The following is a 12,568-nucleotide window of genomic DNA, read 5'->3' on the forward strand; positions in this document are numbered from 1 at the left end:
TAAATATATTTAAAATTTTATAGGATGCATATCAGATTTGTTCCAAAATAATTTTTTTCCTTTATATTCTTTTCATCCTCCTACCAATGTAGCCTAAACCCTTATTCTTCCTCTCTCTCTCTCACTTTCTCTTGGCTGCTGTTGTCTCATTGACAATACTTTCTACTTGCTGGTGCACCTTTCAACACCATTTGCGTTCTGAACTGTGTCCTCTCAGAACTCAGCATCACTCACTCGTAGCTTTTCTCAAGGTTCCCGCCACCTTTTATTGCCTACAAAGACGCTCTGTTCTAACATCTTTCAAATTTTATGCCTCCCCTCCCTTTTTTTTTTTAATTTTAGTCAAACTTTACTGTAAGAGCCTTGTTATGTTAATGGGTTTTTTATTTTTGTAGCCAAATGAGTTTAAAGTCTATAGTTTTGTTGCTGCCAAATACTTTGGGTTATATTGTTTAGTTTTCTTGGCAGTTACTTAAATCCCATTGTTCCGCTATATTGCTCTGTTACTGTTTGTTAAATTAACTGCTAGACAAGTCTTGCATCTTCCTTTGCTTTGTTGTTTTTGTTCGATTCTGAAAAAGGTTAGGATTCACCATGATGGGCTTTATGGGTGGAGTGTTTTTCACTGAATTAATGTGTGAATATTCTTTATAAGTAGCCATTCTGAGTTTTGCTATCAATGCCCTATTCAGCTCAAGCATCTAAGGCTTGAATTCTATATAATTTGATCTGCAGTAGAAAAAAGCTATTAGAAGTAGAACAAAATTGAGATTTTTTTAAGAGTCTCATTTGTGACTACTATGGATTATATATTAAAGGTTAGGGTAAGAATGAAACAATTTCTAGGATAATTATTTTTCTTCTCCAAGATGAAGTTACCATTATGACCATTTGCACTAAATATTCCTGTTAAAAATTTAGCTTCTGGAAACTGTGTTATTTTACAAGTGGTTCTAGAATTTTTTTAAATAAATCTTGCCCTTTGATGATGAAGTTTGTTGACAACATGGATTGAAGATAGTAAAAATAAATAGAGAAGAATACAATGTAATTCACTAAAATAAGCAGTTAACATTTACTCAAAAAAATTGAATGTTATTAGATATAATAAAAAGTAAATTGAATATATAAATGTAATTTTCTTGTTTGAATTTTAAGTTAAGACAGTATTAGTTTCTGAGAGAGTTGGTAAATCATTGTGAAGATTTAGAACTGTGACTGAAATTAGCAAAACAAAATTCTTGTGTTAGGTGCCAGTAAAAGAGAAATTAAGAATGGTGAATTAATCTTTGTTTGTATGAGTATTTTAGTCTTGGAATCAAATATGCAAAGGAATTGAAGATCCTCATTCTAGACAATTTTCTTTATCTTTTCTTTCTTTGCACTTCACTAGGTGGAAAATTTCATCTGTATTCTATGTTTTCTCCAGTTGGTGGTGAAGAATTGACACAAATAGTATGGGGAAGAAAGGAGGTAAAAGTTATCAGAAGAAAGAAGGAAAAAACTCTAAAATAAGCTCTCAACACAAGCGTGATGCTTATTCCAGTGACGACATGGATGATGAGATTGATACATGTAACTCCATTTGTTCATTTTTATTCATTTATTTTTCTCAGAGATGTAATAATTCTTTTGTTTCATTTGCTGTGACCTACACTTTTAATCTCCATTCTAACTTTTATGATTTTGGCCTTCTTGTGCTGACTCACTTGTCTGATGCTTTGATTTTGAAGTTCATAAGCAGAGGGACATTGTCCCTCTTAACATAAATGATGGTACTGAAGAGTCAGATGAAGATGAGGAGCTTCCCATTTTTGATGTTAAGGTTTTGGTTACCCTAACTCATTTTTATTTTTTTAAATTGCACAAACTTCTATGTGTTATCTGTTTGCTTAACAATTAAAACAGGATTCTAGTGACAATTTGTATATTTTTGTATCATTTCTTTTCTTTCATATATTGGTCGAAGGATGTTGATGAGGATGATGATGATGACGATGAGGAAGATGATTATGATGAGGAAGATGATGATGATGATGATGACGATGAAGAAGATGATGGGAATGACAATTTGGCAAAGAGTATGATAGTTTATGTTTGACATATGCATACATACATATATATGTATATATGTGTGTGTGTATACATACATACACAAACACACAAATTTACATACCTGAATCTTGGAAGTGCTGTAGAGATGGATGATGGGGTTAATAGTTGAGACATAGTACATATATCATTTTTATGCAAATATATCATCTCTACTCAAGTGCTGTAGCTAAAGAGTTTACTGGACCACGATATAGAATCACAATGCATGCCTTTTCTATGTACTTTTCTGAAAGGATTTGGTATAAATGGTACATTATGTTACAACCTTCTGTTAATGTAAAAGCTATCCAGCCGTTTGCAATTAACCTCTAATAATTTAAAGGCTATTTATCTGTAACTTGTTTTTGAAATAGAAACTGGAAAATTACAAATTTACAAGTTTTCTGGTTGTTAGTATATATTGATTTACAGACCACAGATTTTAACGAATCTGTCTTTGTCAAATCTTATGTTCAGTTTGTAAAATGGTTAGTTAGTGTGTATTTGGATTCCTGTTCTGGTGGTTTTACATAACAGTTTGCACATTCGAATGCATGAAATTTTGAAACTATAATCTGATAGCTTGAATAAAACATCCATAACAGTTATTTGCACCAGGCACACTTAGTCTTAAATTAATTGGCTAAAATCAGCAAACATTTTGGACTTGATAAATAATTTATAAAAATAAAAGGTGCTAATATGTACTCAAGTTGGTGATGGTATGTAGTGAATTCATGTTTGTTGAATTATTGGTTAAGAATGTCTTTATAGTTTTGGGCTTGTGAAAAGAATTCTTGTTAAGTCCCTTGGTTACTTCTGCAAATTCTATTGCAGTGGTGTAATTTCACTAAATGGTGTGATTTCTATGAAGTGTAATTATGTTTTTGAAGCTTTGGTTCTGATTATGCCGAATGATGTTGGATGTTCCATGTAGCTAACCTCAACTAGTGATATAAGGCTTTGTTGTTTTCTGTAATCTCACTAAATCAATGTGTATGTTGTGCGTAGTGATTAGGCAAAGGAAATTCTTACGTTCAAAGTTTGGGGGAGGTGATGATACAATTGATGATGGTGATGAAGATGAAGATGAGGATGGTTATAAACTTACTTTGGGTGGGAAAAAATTCTCGCATGGTGCTGAGAATCGTAATTTTGAGGTGAGAATTTGAGCAATGCATGTAAAAACAAAACAAAAATGCTTCCATATGTAACATTTAAACCATCAATACGTAGATTCTCTCTTGGCAGTGGATCTTTAGCCTAACATTTATTTGTTTACTTATGCATTTTATTGTTTCTGTTGAGTAATCATAAAATTTTGGTTTAAGCTTCAATCAAGTGATGATGAGGCCCCCAAAGAAGAGGAAGAATTGGCATTACAAATACAAAGGGAGAAGGCAAAATCATTGACAATGGAAGACTATGACCTTGTGGATTTAAGTGAAGACAAAGATAATGGGAAATTAACTTTGAAGGTGAGTGCTTGTGATTATCTTATTGTTTGTGCTCAATTTCCATAGTACTAGAGGAGAAACATAATGGAGGAAGGAAAAATAAGGAAATTCAACATTTGGTGAAGGCATATATGATATCTGATTATAAACATCAAGTGAACTTCTATATATGTACAGGACGCATCAGATAAAGGAAACGAAGCAATAAAGCCACTGGATAGGGATATAATTTTCAGTGTTGATGAATTGAATTCTTTGACAAAGGAGGAGCAAATGAATGTTTTATATAGGTTGGGATGTTGTCTTTATCTTTCAGCATATTGATTGAGTTATAAGTTGTGATGTTACCTTTTCATGCATTTCCTTAGCTTAATTTCTGCCATATTCGCTACTAATGGATTAGATTAGTACAAGGTATTCAGATGTATTTGTAATAAAACATATATATGTCAATGTTATCATTTTCCTATTCTTCTTCTTGACTAGTGACTATCCTCTCCTTCCAGGTCTGCTCCAGAATTAGTTGGTTGGTTGTCTGAACTAAATGAGGCACACAAACAACTTGAATGTGAAATTAACCCATTTTTAAGCAAGGTTTTTGCTCTTCTACCTTTTCTTTTTCTGTTATCTTTTGTTTATCTTTTATTATTTATTTTCTATCATTATTTATAATTTGGGTTTAGTCCATATTCTCTTTATTATAAGTACAGGACCTATGTGTATTTTTTACGCTAGGGAGATTACTCCTATACCTGTTTTTCTCTATATTCAACAATGTAAAAGTACTTATTTTATGTGGAAGAGTCAGTAAACTTATTGTATCTATCAACAATATACCTATGGAGGCTTTCCTGTTATTACTTACGTCTAAGTCATTCATTCTTTTGTTTTTTGTTTTTTAGCCATGGGTTCTCTTTATTTTTTTCTTTATATTGGACCCCTGTTAGAGGAAGTTCTTCTGCTGTGATCATTACAGTGCAAATGCTTTTAAATCTGCCTCTTCATTTACCTGTGTTACGGGGTTAATGTAAAACATGTGGTCTAGAACTATGCTTTCTTGTGGTAATTACCTCCCCCGTGCATGAACAGTGTATTGCATTACAATTATTTTTATCTTATGTGCAGGTTAAAACGGGGGAAATAGTTATGAAAGGAGAAGCACGTTATTTTGAGTTGAAGCAGCTTATTTTGTTGTCCTATTGCCAAGCTATAACGTTCTACCTTCTCCTCAAATCTGAAGGGCAGTCAGTCCATGATCATCCCATAACAGCTCGCCTTGAAGAGATCAAGAAATTATCTGATCAGGTCTTGTTATTTTCAAACTAGATAACTGCTTTGACTGTAAGGTTCTACTTTCCAAAATCATTTACCATATGATTATGGTTGACATAGTGACATAAAGAGCTTCTGGCCGTTGGAGAGCCAAGATATCACTTATTCATGCCTTGGCTTTCTTTTATATTGTCCGTTAGTGCAGTAACCTGGAAGTAGTATATGAAAGGGCATAGACATATGATGTGACTGACATGTCTTCATTGGTCCTCTTCTATCATATAATCAATGTTTCAACTAAATTTACTAGAAATATATTAGCTTATATTGGATACTTTATTATATTGTATGCACCCTATATTGGCAGCCCTGCTTAGACTGGAAAAACGGGTATAATTCATGCTTGATTAGTGAATTTGATTTTCTAACACGATGTCATCAATTGTGCATAGTTATCTGCTGACGTTTACTCATTGATATGCAATTGTCACAAATATGAGATTTGAGATGAAGTTTGTTTTCCTAGATTTTACAAATTTTCTGACGTGTCTCTCAACAGATAAAAGAACTTGACAGAAAACTTCCAGTTAAACTTGAAGACATTCTTGTAGGAAAAAATGGGTTAGAAACAGTATTAAAGTCAGATAATGAGGATTCTCCAATGGCAATTGATTCTATCATTAAAAACCAAGAGCTGCCTCCTGTCTCTGCCAAATCAGGAGAAGAAGCAGTGGTAGTCATCACTTATTAATTTTGGCTTTTATTGTTATCTGTTCCAAATGATAACTTTGAAAAATGTTCTCAACGGTCAACAATTTTTTGTGTTCCTGCAGCCTAGCAATCAAGATATACAAAAATTGGGATCCTCAAAGGAGGGTGTACAGAAAACAAGAAAAGTCAAGCCTCAGGTGAATTATGGATCATGACATGATGTTTTGTACTATTACTTTGTTTCTACTTTCTATTGAATAAATAATTACCTTTTTATTTGATTTATTTTTGTTGGTTCAAAAAACTATTAATTTGACTGAAATCAACCTTAACATGGCAGAAGGACCACATTGGCGCACAGAGTTTGGAGATGCTAAAAGTTAGAGCTTCCCTTGAGGAAAAACTGAAGAAAAAGGGTCTGTATGTTGCTCCAAAGCCTACTAATGGAGTAAAGCGTTCAAGGCCAGTTAATGGGTATGACTTTATTCTTCTATTTTAAACAGTACTTGTTTCAAACATGTTGGAACTTAGCCAAATACAAATTTCACAGCCAGCTTGAAACATATGATGATTTTAATGATGATACTGAAGATGTCACCCGGGAAGGGAGATTAATTAATGGTTCTAGCTACAAAAAGGTTTCACAGTTCCTCAATGCAAATATGAAGAAACCCAAGGTACTTAACTTCAAAGTTTTGCCTGATGAATTCTTATTTCTGTTCTCATTGGCAATTTTATAGTGGCATGTAGATTTTAAGTCACTTGAAAAAGTGTCATCATAACCACTCTATAATGATCAAGGATACATTGGTCAAAATTAGTGGAAGAACTTGGGTCCTTAATTATGCTTTGGTTTAACCTTATGTCCTCAGGACCTTTGGTGTGAAAAAATCCCACCTTCAGTGCCTTGCCATACGCTAGGATAGTCTCCCACCAGAGGTGGAGGAATATTCTGGGAATCAGTGTCATTTTGATGTTATTTTCTATCTATTAGCCGGGAAATAAAGTTATATGTACAATCTGAACAAGATCAGACTTTTGTTTTGACTTAACCTGTTTGATATATGATAATATATACTACCACAAGTCCCAACTCTTCTCTAATATTGAGAGATGTTTCGGTATACTTTTAATAACTATTTTTTGTTCTACTAAATTACTAAATAAAAACTCTTGTTTAGGCTACAACAATTTCAGTTTTTATATAACCTGTTAATGGCTAACTGATCTCTTCTTTTGAGTAAGGTTGTTTCTGGTGATGATGATTTACCCAAGAGAGATGAAATTGGTGAAAGACGAAGGAAACATGAGCTTCGGGTGTTGGCTGGTGCTGGAATTAAGACTGAGGACGATGATGACAGTGACAGGGACGATCAAATGGGTGGTGACCTTGGACCTGATGAGGTTGAGGATGCGAATGATGATGAAGTTGGAAGTGGGGACTCAGAAAATGAATTTTACAAACAAGTGGAACAACTACGAGCTGCAAAACTGGCAGCCAAAGCCGAGGCATACTCAAGGTGAAATTTTGGTTTTTTTGGCTCTTTTGTAATATGTTAATGCTGTGTCCTTGGCTATTTCAATTTTATTGTTGCCACCGTCTTCAATTTTGTAACAAAAGATTGATTGCTTTTTACAGGAACACTTCAGTCTCCTCACAGCTTGAGACTGTAGAAGGAAAACGCTTAATTTCTTCTCAGGTTCTTATTCTATCTACTACGGTTTTTAATTGAATCGTTCATGTTTTCCTTCAAATTTAAAGATTTTTCCTTGTCAACAATTTCTGCAGATGGAGAAGAACAGGGGATTAACTCGCAATCGCAACAAGGCAAAAAAGAATCCCAGAAAGAACTACAAGGTACACTCTCACTATGACTGGGGAACAAACTCCTAAAATTTTGTTAGTTAACTGGTGTGTTTCTTGGTTGACATTTGTTATTTTTTTTTCTTGTTATCTTAATGTTCTGCAGCTGAAGCATCAAAAAGCTGTTAAGAATCGTAAGGGGCAGGTTCAGAGTATTAGGAGACCAACTGCTCCTTATGGAGGGGAGTCCTCTGGAATTAATGCAGCTGTCAGTAGAAGCATCAGATTCAAGAGCTGATGTCAATCACCTTCACATCATCTTTCTAAATTATCCAATTTTGACTCGTTTACATATATTGAAGAATTTTGTTTGCTTATTACAACAGTTGAGAAATTTTGGAGGTAACATATATGACATTAAGATTTTGCAATTTTGCCAGTTTTAATACTGCCATTGATTTTTCCTTCACAAACATTTTTCTTCAAGAAAAATCAAATGCAACTTAATATTATTTTAGCAACAATTAGTGTTCGCATGATTGTATGTCATTCCAGGATTTACAAAATGTTACCACTTTATATCAGCTTTGAAAGGTACTTTTCAATGTGTTTTTGTTCTGGTTTTAGCAAAGCCAAACAAATATAGAGAAAGATTAGAAACAATAACAATGCGAGCGACTAGAGAAAGAATACAACTACATAAGTAAATAGTTCTATCGATCAATGATGATACCTTTTTTCATTCTTCTATGAAAGGATTTGAAAGTCAAGAAATTTGAAAGCAGGGACTTGCACAGCTGAAGTTGAATGTTTAAATTTCAAGGTCGTTTTTGTTAAGAAAAGACAATGTTCAACCTTGGCTCATTTATTTAAATAAGTAAAACTTTGGCATAAGAATTATTACATTTTTATCAACTGGATTTAGCTTATATAAAATTAATAATTTTATCGTTATTATTTTACATGCAAGCTACTTTAATGAATTATAGTTAATTTTAGTTTTATAAAAAAAATTCTACCATTCATTCTTAAATGATTGAGTACACTTTGTTATCTGAAGTGCATCTTCTCTTCTCAGAGGAATGGTTGTTTAGCAGTGTGTTTTTATAGAAGTTAGTCTAACAAAAGAATGGAAGAAAAAACAATAGAATGAGGCATTAGCGGTGGTTTGGTTCTACGCGGCGGAAATCAATTATGCAGTCCGAATCAAATTAAACTTTGTGATTTAGGTTAAATTCCATTTTTACAATTTTAAAATATTTTTACTACTTTTTCATTAAATAATCATTTGGTTTAAAAATATTGTCATTGAACAATTTTTATAAAAAAATATATTAGCTATTGTCAAATATTATATAATTTCAGAAAAAAAAATTATAAATGAAATAATCATATTGAAAAGTTAACTATTATTTTATTATATTAATTACAAAATTTAGACATGAAATATCAACCTTCATAGACCTAATAAGTAATCTACAAGTGATGTTGGCATTCTCGTTACAAATCATAGTTCTAATATCATGACTAGAATAGTCAATTTTTTAGTCATCTACCATATTTCTTTTAAAAGACAAACCTTCACTTCTTAATCGTATTAACTTCATTATGAACAACTCCGTCATCAATAATGCATATGTTGCTATTGAATACTCGGACTAATTCTGAAAAATGAGGTTCTTTTAGAGTCATGAAATCTAATAGACCAATATTTCTGAAAACATTGTAACAATCAAAGTTTCATGATTAAAGAAATCATATTCAAGGTACTTAGGTTCGAGAATATCTCGATTGAAGATTTTTTTAGCAATGCCTCTCATATTGAGTATTGTTGGAACAAATATATAAAGGCATAACATGGGGATTGATGGATTCAAAGGTATCACGCTAACGATGAGCACCAACAGAGGAAGAAGAACCCTTGAATATATTTGATGGTTTTGCCTTTTGATAGTGATTTTTGAAGCTTTAATTGGTGGATTTCTAAGAATTTGATAGTTCGATGTTTGCCAAGTTACAGGAAGTGATTTGGTGGAGAAATGAGGTAGATTGGATGAAGAATGTGGAGATGGCATACTCAAATAAGAAAAATGAGGGTTTATGCATAAGGAGAGAGAAAGAATGGTTTTTATAGTCAAGGAAGACTTGTAATCAATTATAGATTTTTTATAATCGATTACAAGGTTCTTTAATGACCTCTAACTTTTTTATGGTAATTGATTACAAAATTGTGCTTCCACGTTGTGCTGATGATCGATTACAAGACTAATGTAATTGATTACTAACATTTTAAGAACTTCCAAGGAATTGAAGAGTTAAATATACTAGCAAACTAATTGAGAATACTTTTAACAATAAAGTAGAAATACATAATTGGAACAAAATCAAATACACCTAATTCACTACACTTAAAAGACATTAAATAAAAGATATACACTATAATATCCAAAAAAATCTTGTAACCCCTTATTCATCTATGTAGTTCTAGGATTTGATATCTCCATATTTTTCGACAAAGGTTAATGGACGTATATCTCTTATTTGGATGAAAAGTTCAATGTATTGCCAAGTGTGGGGATGTAACACAAATCGGTCTATACTTTGATTTTTTTATTTTTTTTTTCCATCGATTGATCATTTACACAACATTATTGTCACATTTGATTTCAACTGTATCATGCATAAGGTGATTGTTACATACCCTTACTAGATGAGGATAACCGATTTTAATGATTATTTTGTGATCTCCACAATTTATTATTTCGTTTATTTTTTGTAACAGTTCATTGAATGTTCAATTATGTTTGATTAACATGGTTGTGGGGATATTTTATTTGAATTGAAGACTGTAACCACACTCATTTTTTGTTATGTCTACACCTTTGAGATGTTTGCCAAAATAAACTATTGTAGGTGAAGTTGGGATGGGGTTTGTGTTGTGGAAGAGGATGGTGTAGTTGGATTTAGAAGAAAAGTATTTTTTTTTCTTAGTGGATCTAGTAAAGGTAACATAGATTTTGAATGGAAAAATTTCTACACCAAGGTTGATAAAATTTCATTACACCAAGGTTGATAAAATTTCATTACAGAAGTGTTCGTAAGCTTTCAATAGAGACAGAAGGTACGTGTTGACAAATCTTGTTGAATGTATAAATTCGGTGTTAAAGGGAGTACGCTCGTTACCCATCTATGATTTAATCAAAACAACATTTGAAAAGAAAAAAGCAAAATTTGTTAAACAAGGGTTGAAAGTGGAGTCTATGATAAGATTAGATCATCAATATCCAAAAGACATTATTATCCTTTGAAAAAATCAATAACAATCAACATTTTGTCCTGTCCATTGATATGATTTAGAAAATTCACAATTCAAAGTTCAAGATATATCAACTCCCCACCAATATCGCCATCAATCAATTTCATACAACCTCAATCAAAAGAAGGGTGTTGTGATTTTGGTCACTTTCAAGCAAATCACCTTCCTTACCGGTGATAGTTGTTTGTACATATTCTCATGTACCATTAACAAATTTATCGATAATGTTTACAACCTTGACATCATAAATAAGGTTTACCAAGTCAAATTCTATATATTAAGAAATGAAGATTATTAGTCCACTTATACATGTTCGAATTTCATGAGACCCTCAAATACAATGTATTGTACCAGGAGGACTAACTACTACTTGAATCCATAACAAAATGGATCAATCAATTATGAATAAATCGAAAAAATATTCTTACTTCTATAATAAAGGTCATAAGAAAACATGTTCGTTTTGTCAATAATTTTTATTTCTTTGTAGTTTTCATTGTTTTCTATTATTAATTTAATGGTTTACCTTCTGTTATTAATATATCATTATTAATATAAATTTACTTTTATAATACAATTCTTCTATACTAATAAATTCTTTCTTGTAAACCAATAAATTATTGTAAAATAAAAATGATGTAACTAGTTAACTTTAATATTTGTAATTCAAAAATACCTATTAATCACTTATTGATATACACATTCATATGTTTTTGAGATTTGAGAGAAAATATCATGGTGCATATTATCAAATTATATATCTAAATTTTTTACTATGCATAACTTAAACTGATAATGAATTAGAAGTTTTGTGTAATCACTTATAGAGCGGTTATATGCCTATTAGATAGATTATTAAGATGAAATTCTGAACATAGAGCAACATTTAAAAATTTAAATAGTTTCCCTAGCTCATTCCATCACTACTTTCACACTCATTTATAATTCTATCTCTCTTACAACAAGTGCATATTTTATCTGTTGAAAACAGAGAACATAGTATATGACTGAAAAACGATGCTTATTCATTAAAATATTCAGTTACATATATAGCAGTACAAACTAACTGCTGCAACTTAAATCAAGGAGAAAAAATAGCAACTAATATACCAACATTAGAGAACGTGGCCTACGATAATAAATCCCACATAAATAGGATATTTATTTAAAACAGAAAATTACTAAATAAATAAATTCCAACATTTTCCTCCCTTAAACTGAAGGTCCAGTAGACATCAGTTTACTGCAAAAGAAGCTTTAACAATCAGCTTTTTATCATCACAACCAGCTTTCTCTCTTGAGCAAACTCCCAACATACTTCGAAGCTTCACAAAGACATTTGTCTTGAGAGGTTTTGTCATTATATCTGCTATCTGTTCCTCACTCTTGCAATAGATAACATCAATAACAGCATTCTTGCACAGATCACGTAAGAAGTGAAATCTAACGTCTATATGTTTGCTCCTACCATGTAAAACAGAATTCTTTGACAACTTAATTGCAGAGACGTTGTCACAGAACACTGATGTAGGTCCTTCTTGATCATATCCAAGTTCTCTAAGTACCCTTCTCAACCAGATGGCTTGGCAAGCACATGATGTAGTTGCAATAAACTCTGCTTCTGTGAAGGTGAAAAATTATTTGTTCCAGGCTATTGATCGTACGATCTTGAAGACCATTCTCCAAAAGGAAACCAGCAAGCAAATCTGGGACTCAATGAAACTTACGTATCAAGGGACAGCAAAAGTGAAGCGTGCACAGCTTCAAGCCCTTCGAAGAGATTTTGAAACTCTACATATGAATATGGGAGAGTCTGTCACTGATTATTTCTCAAGAACGATGACAATTGCAAACAATATGCGAATCCATGGTGACAAACTAGAAGATGTTGTTGTTATTGAAAAAATTCTTCGA

At 32.1% G+C, this 12,568-nt stretch overlaps 1 protein-coding gene across 3 annotated transcripts; it reads left to right on the plus strand.

Annotated features, from left to right (window-relative positions):
• Positions 1 to 80: 80 nt before the first annotated feature.
• Positions 81 to 7,784, plus strand: LOC106769509 (something about silencing protein 10). Of its 3 annotated transcripts, none has more exons than XM_022782976.1 (17): positions 81 to 251; positions 1,430 to 1,575; positions 1,734 to 1,825; positions 1,970 to 2,081; positions 3,106 to 3,254; positions 3,426 to 3,572; positions 3,729 to 3,841; positions 4,058 to 4,145; positions 4,677 to 4,856; positions 5,383 to 5,553; positions 5,657 to 5,731; positions 5,875 to 6,008; positions 6,085 to 6,211; positions 6,780 to 7,054; positions 7,174 to 7,234; positions 7,324 to 7,392; positions 7,505 to 7,784. In XM_022782976.1, the coding sequence occupies exons 2-17, from the start codon at positions 1,458 to 1,460 to the stop codon at positions 7,634 to 7,636; spliced, it is 2,043 nt and encodes a 680-aa protein (XP_022638697.1). In that variant the 5' UTR covers positions 81 to 251; positions 1,430 to 1,457; the 3' UTR covers positions 7,637 to 7,784. The 3 variants fall into 3 exon arrangements, with proteins under 3 accessions (XP_022638697.1, XP_022638696.1, XP_022638695.1); XM_022782975.1 differs by having other exon boundaries at positions 82 to 251; positions 1,394 to 1,575; positions 5,383 to 5,556; XM_022782974.1 differs by having other exon boundaries at positions 82 to 251; positions 5,383 to 5,556.
• Positions 7,785 to 12,568: the final 4,784 nt, after the last annotated feature.

This window comes from Vigna radiata, chromosome 7, assembly GCF_000741045.1.
Source record: "Vigna radiata var. radiata cultivar VC1973A chromosome 7, Vradiata_ver6, whole genome shotgun sequence".
Lineage (NCBI taxonomy): Eukaryota > Viridiplantae > Streptophyta > Magnoliopsida > Fabales > Fabaceae > Vigna > Vigna radiata.

Bases quoted from the DNA above. Each gene is read 5' to 3' on its own strand.
- LOC106769509 (XM_022782975.1), top strand. From the start codon at position 1,458: ATGGGGAAGAAAGGAGGTAAAAGTTATCAGAAGAAAGAAGGAAAAAAC. The intron at 3,255-3,425 runs GTGAGAATTTGA...TTTTGGTTTAAG, and splicing joins CTGAGAATCGTAATTTTGAG to CTTCAATCAAGTGATGATGA. The intron at 7,393-7,504 runs GTACACTCTCAC...AATGTTCTGCAG, and splicing joins ATCCCAGAAAGAACTACAAG to CTGAAGCATCAAAAAGCTGT.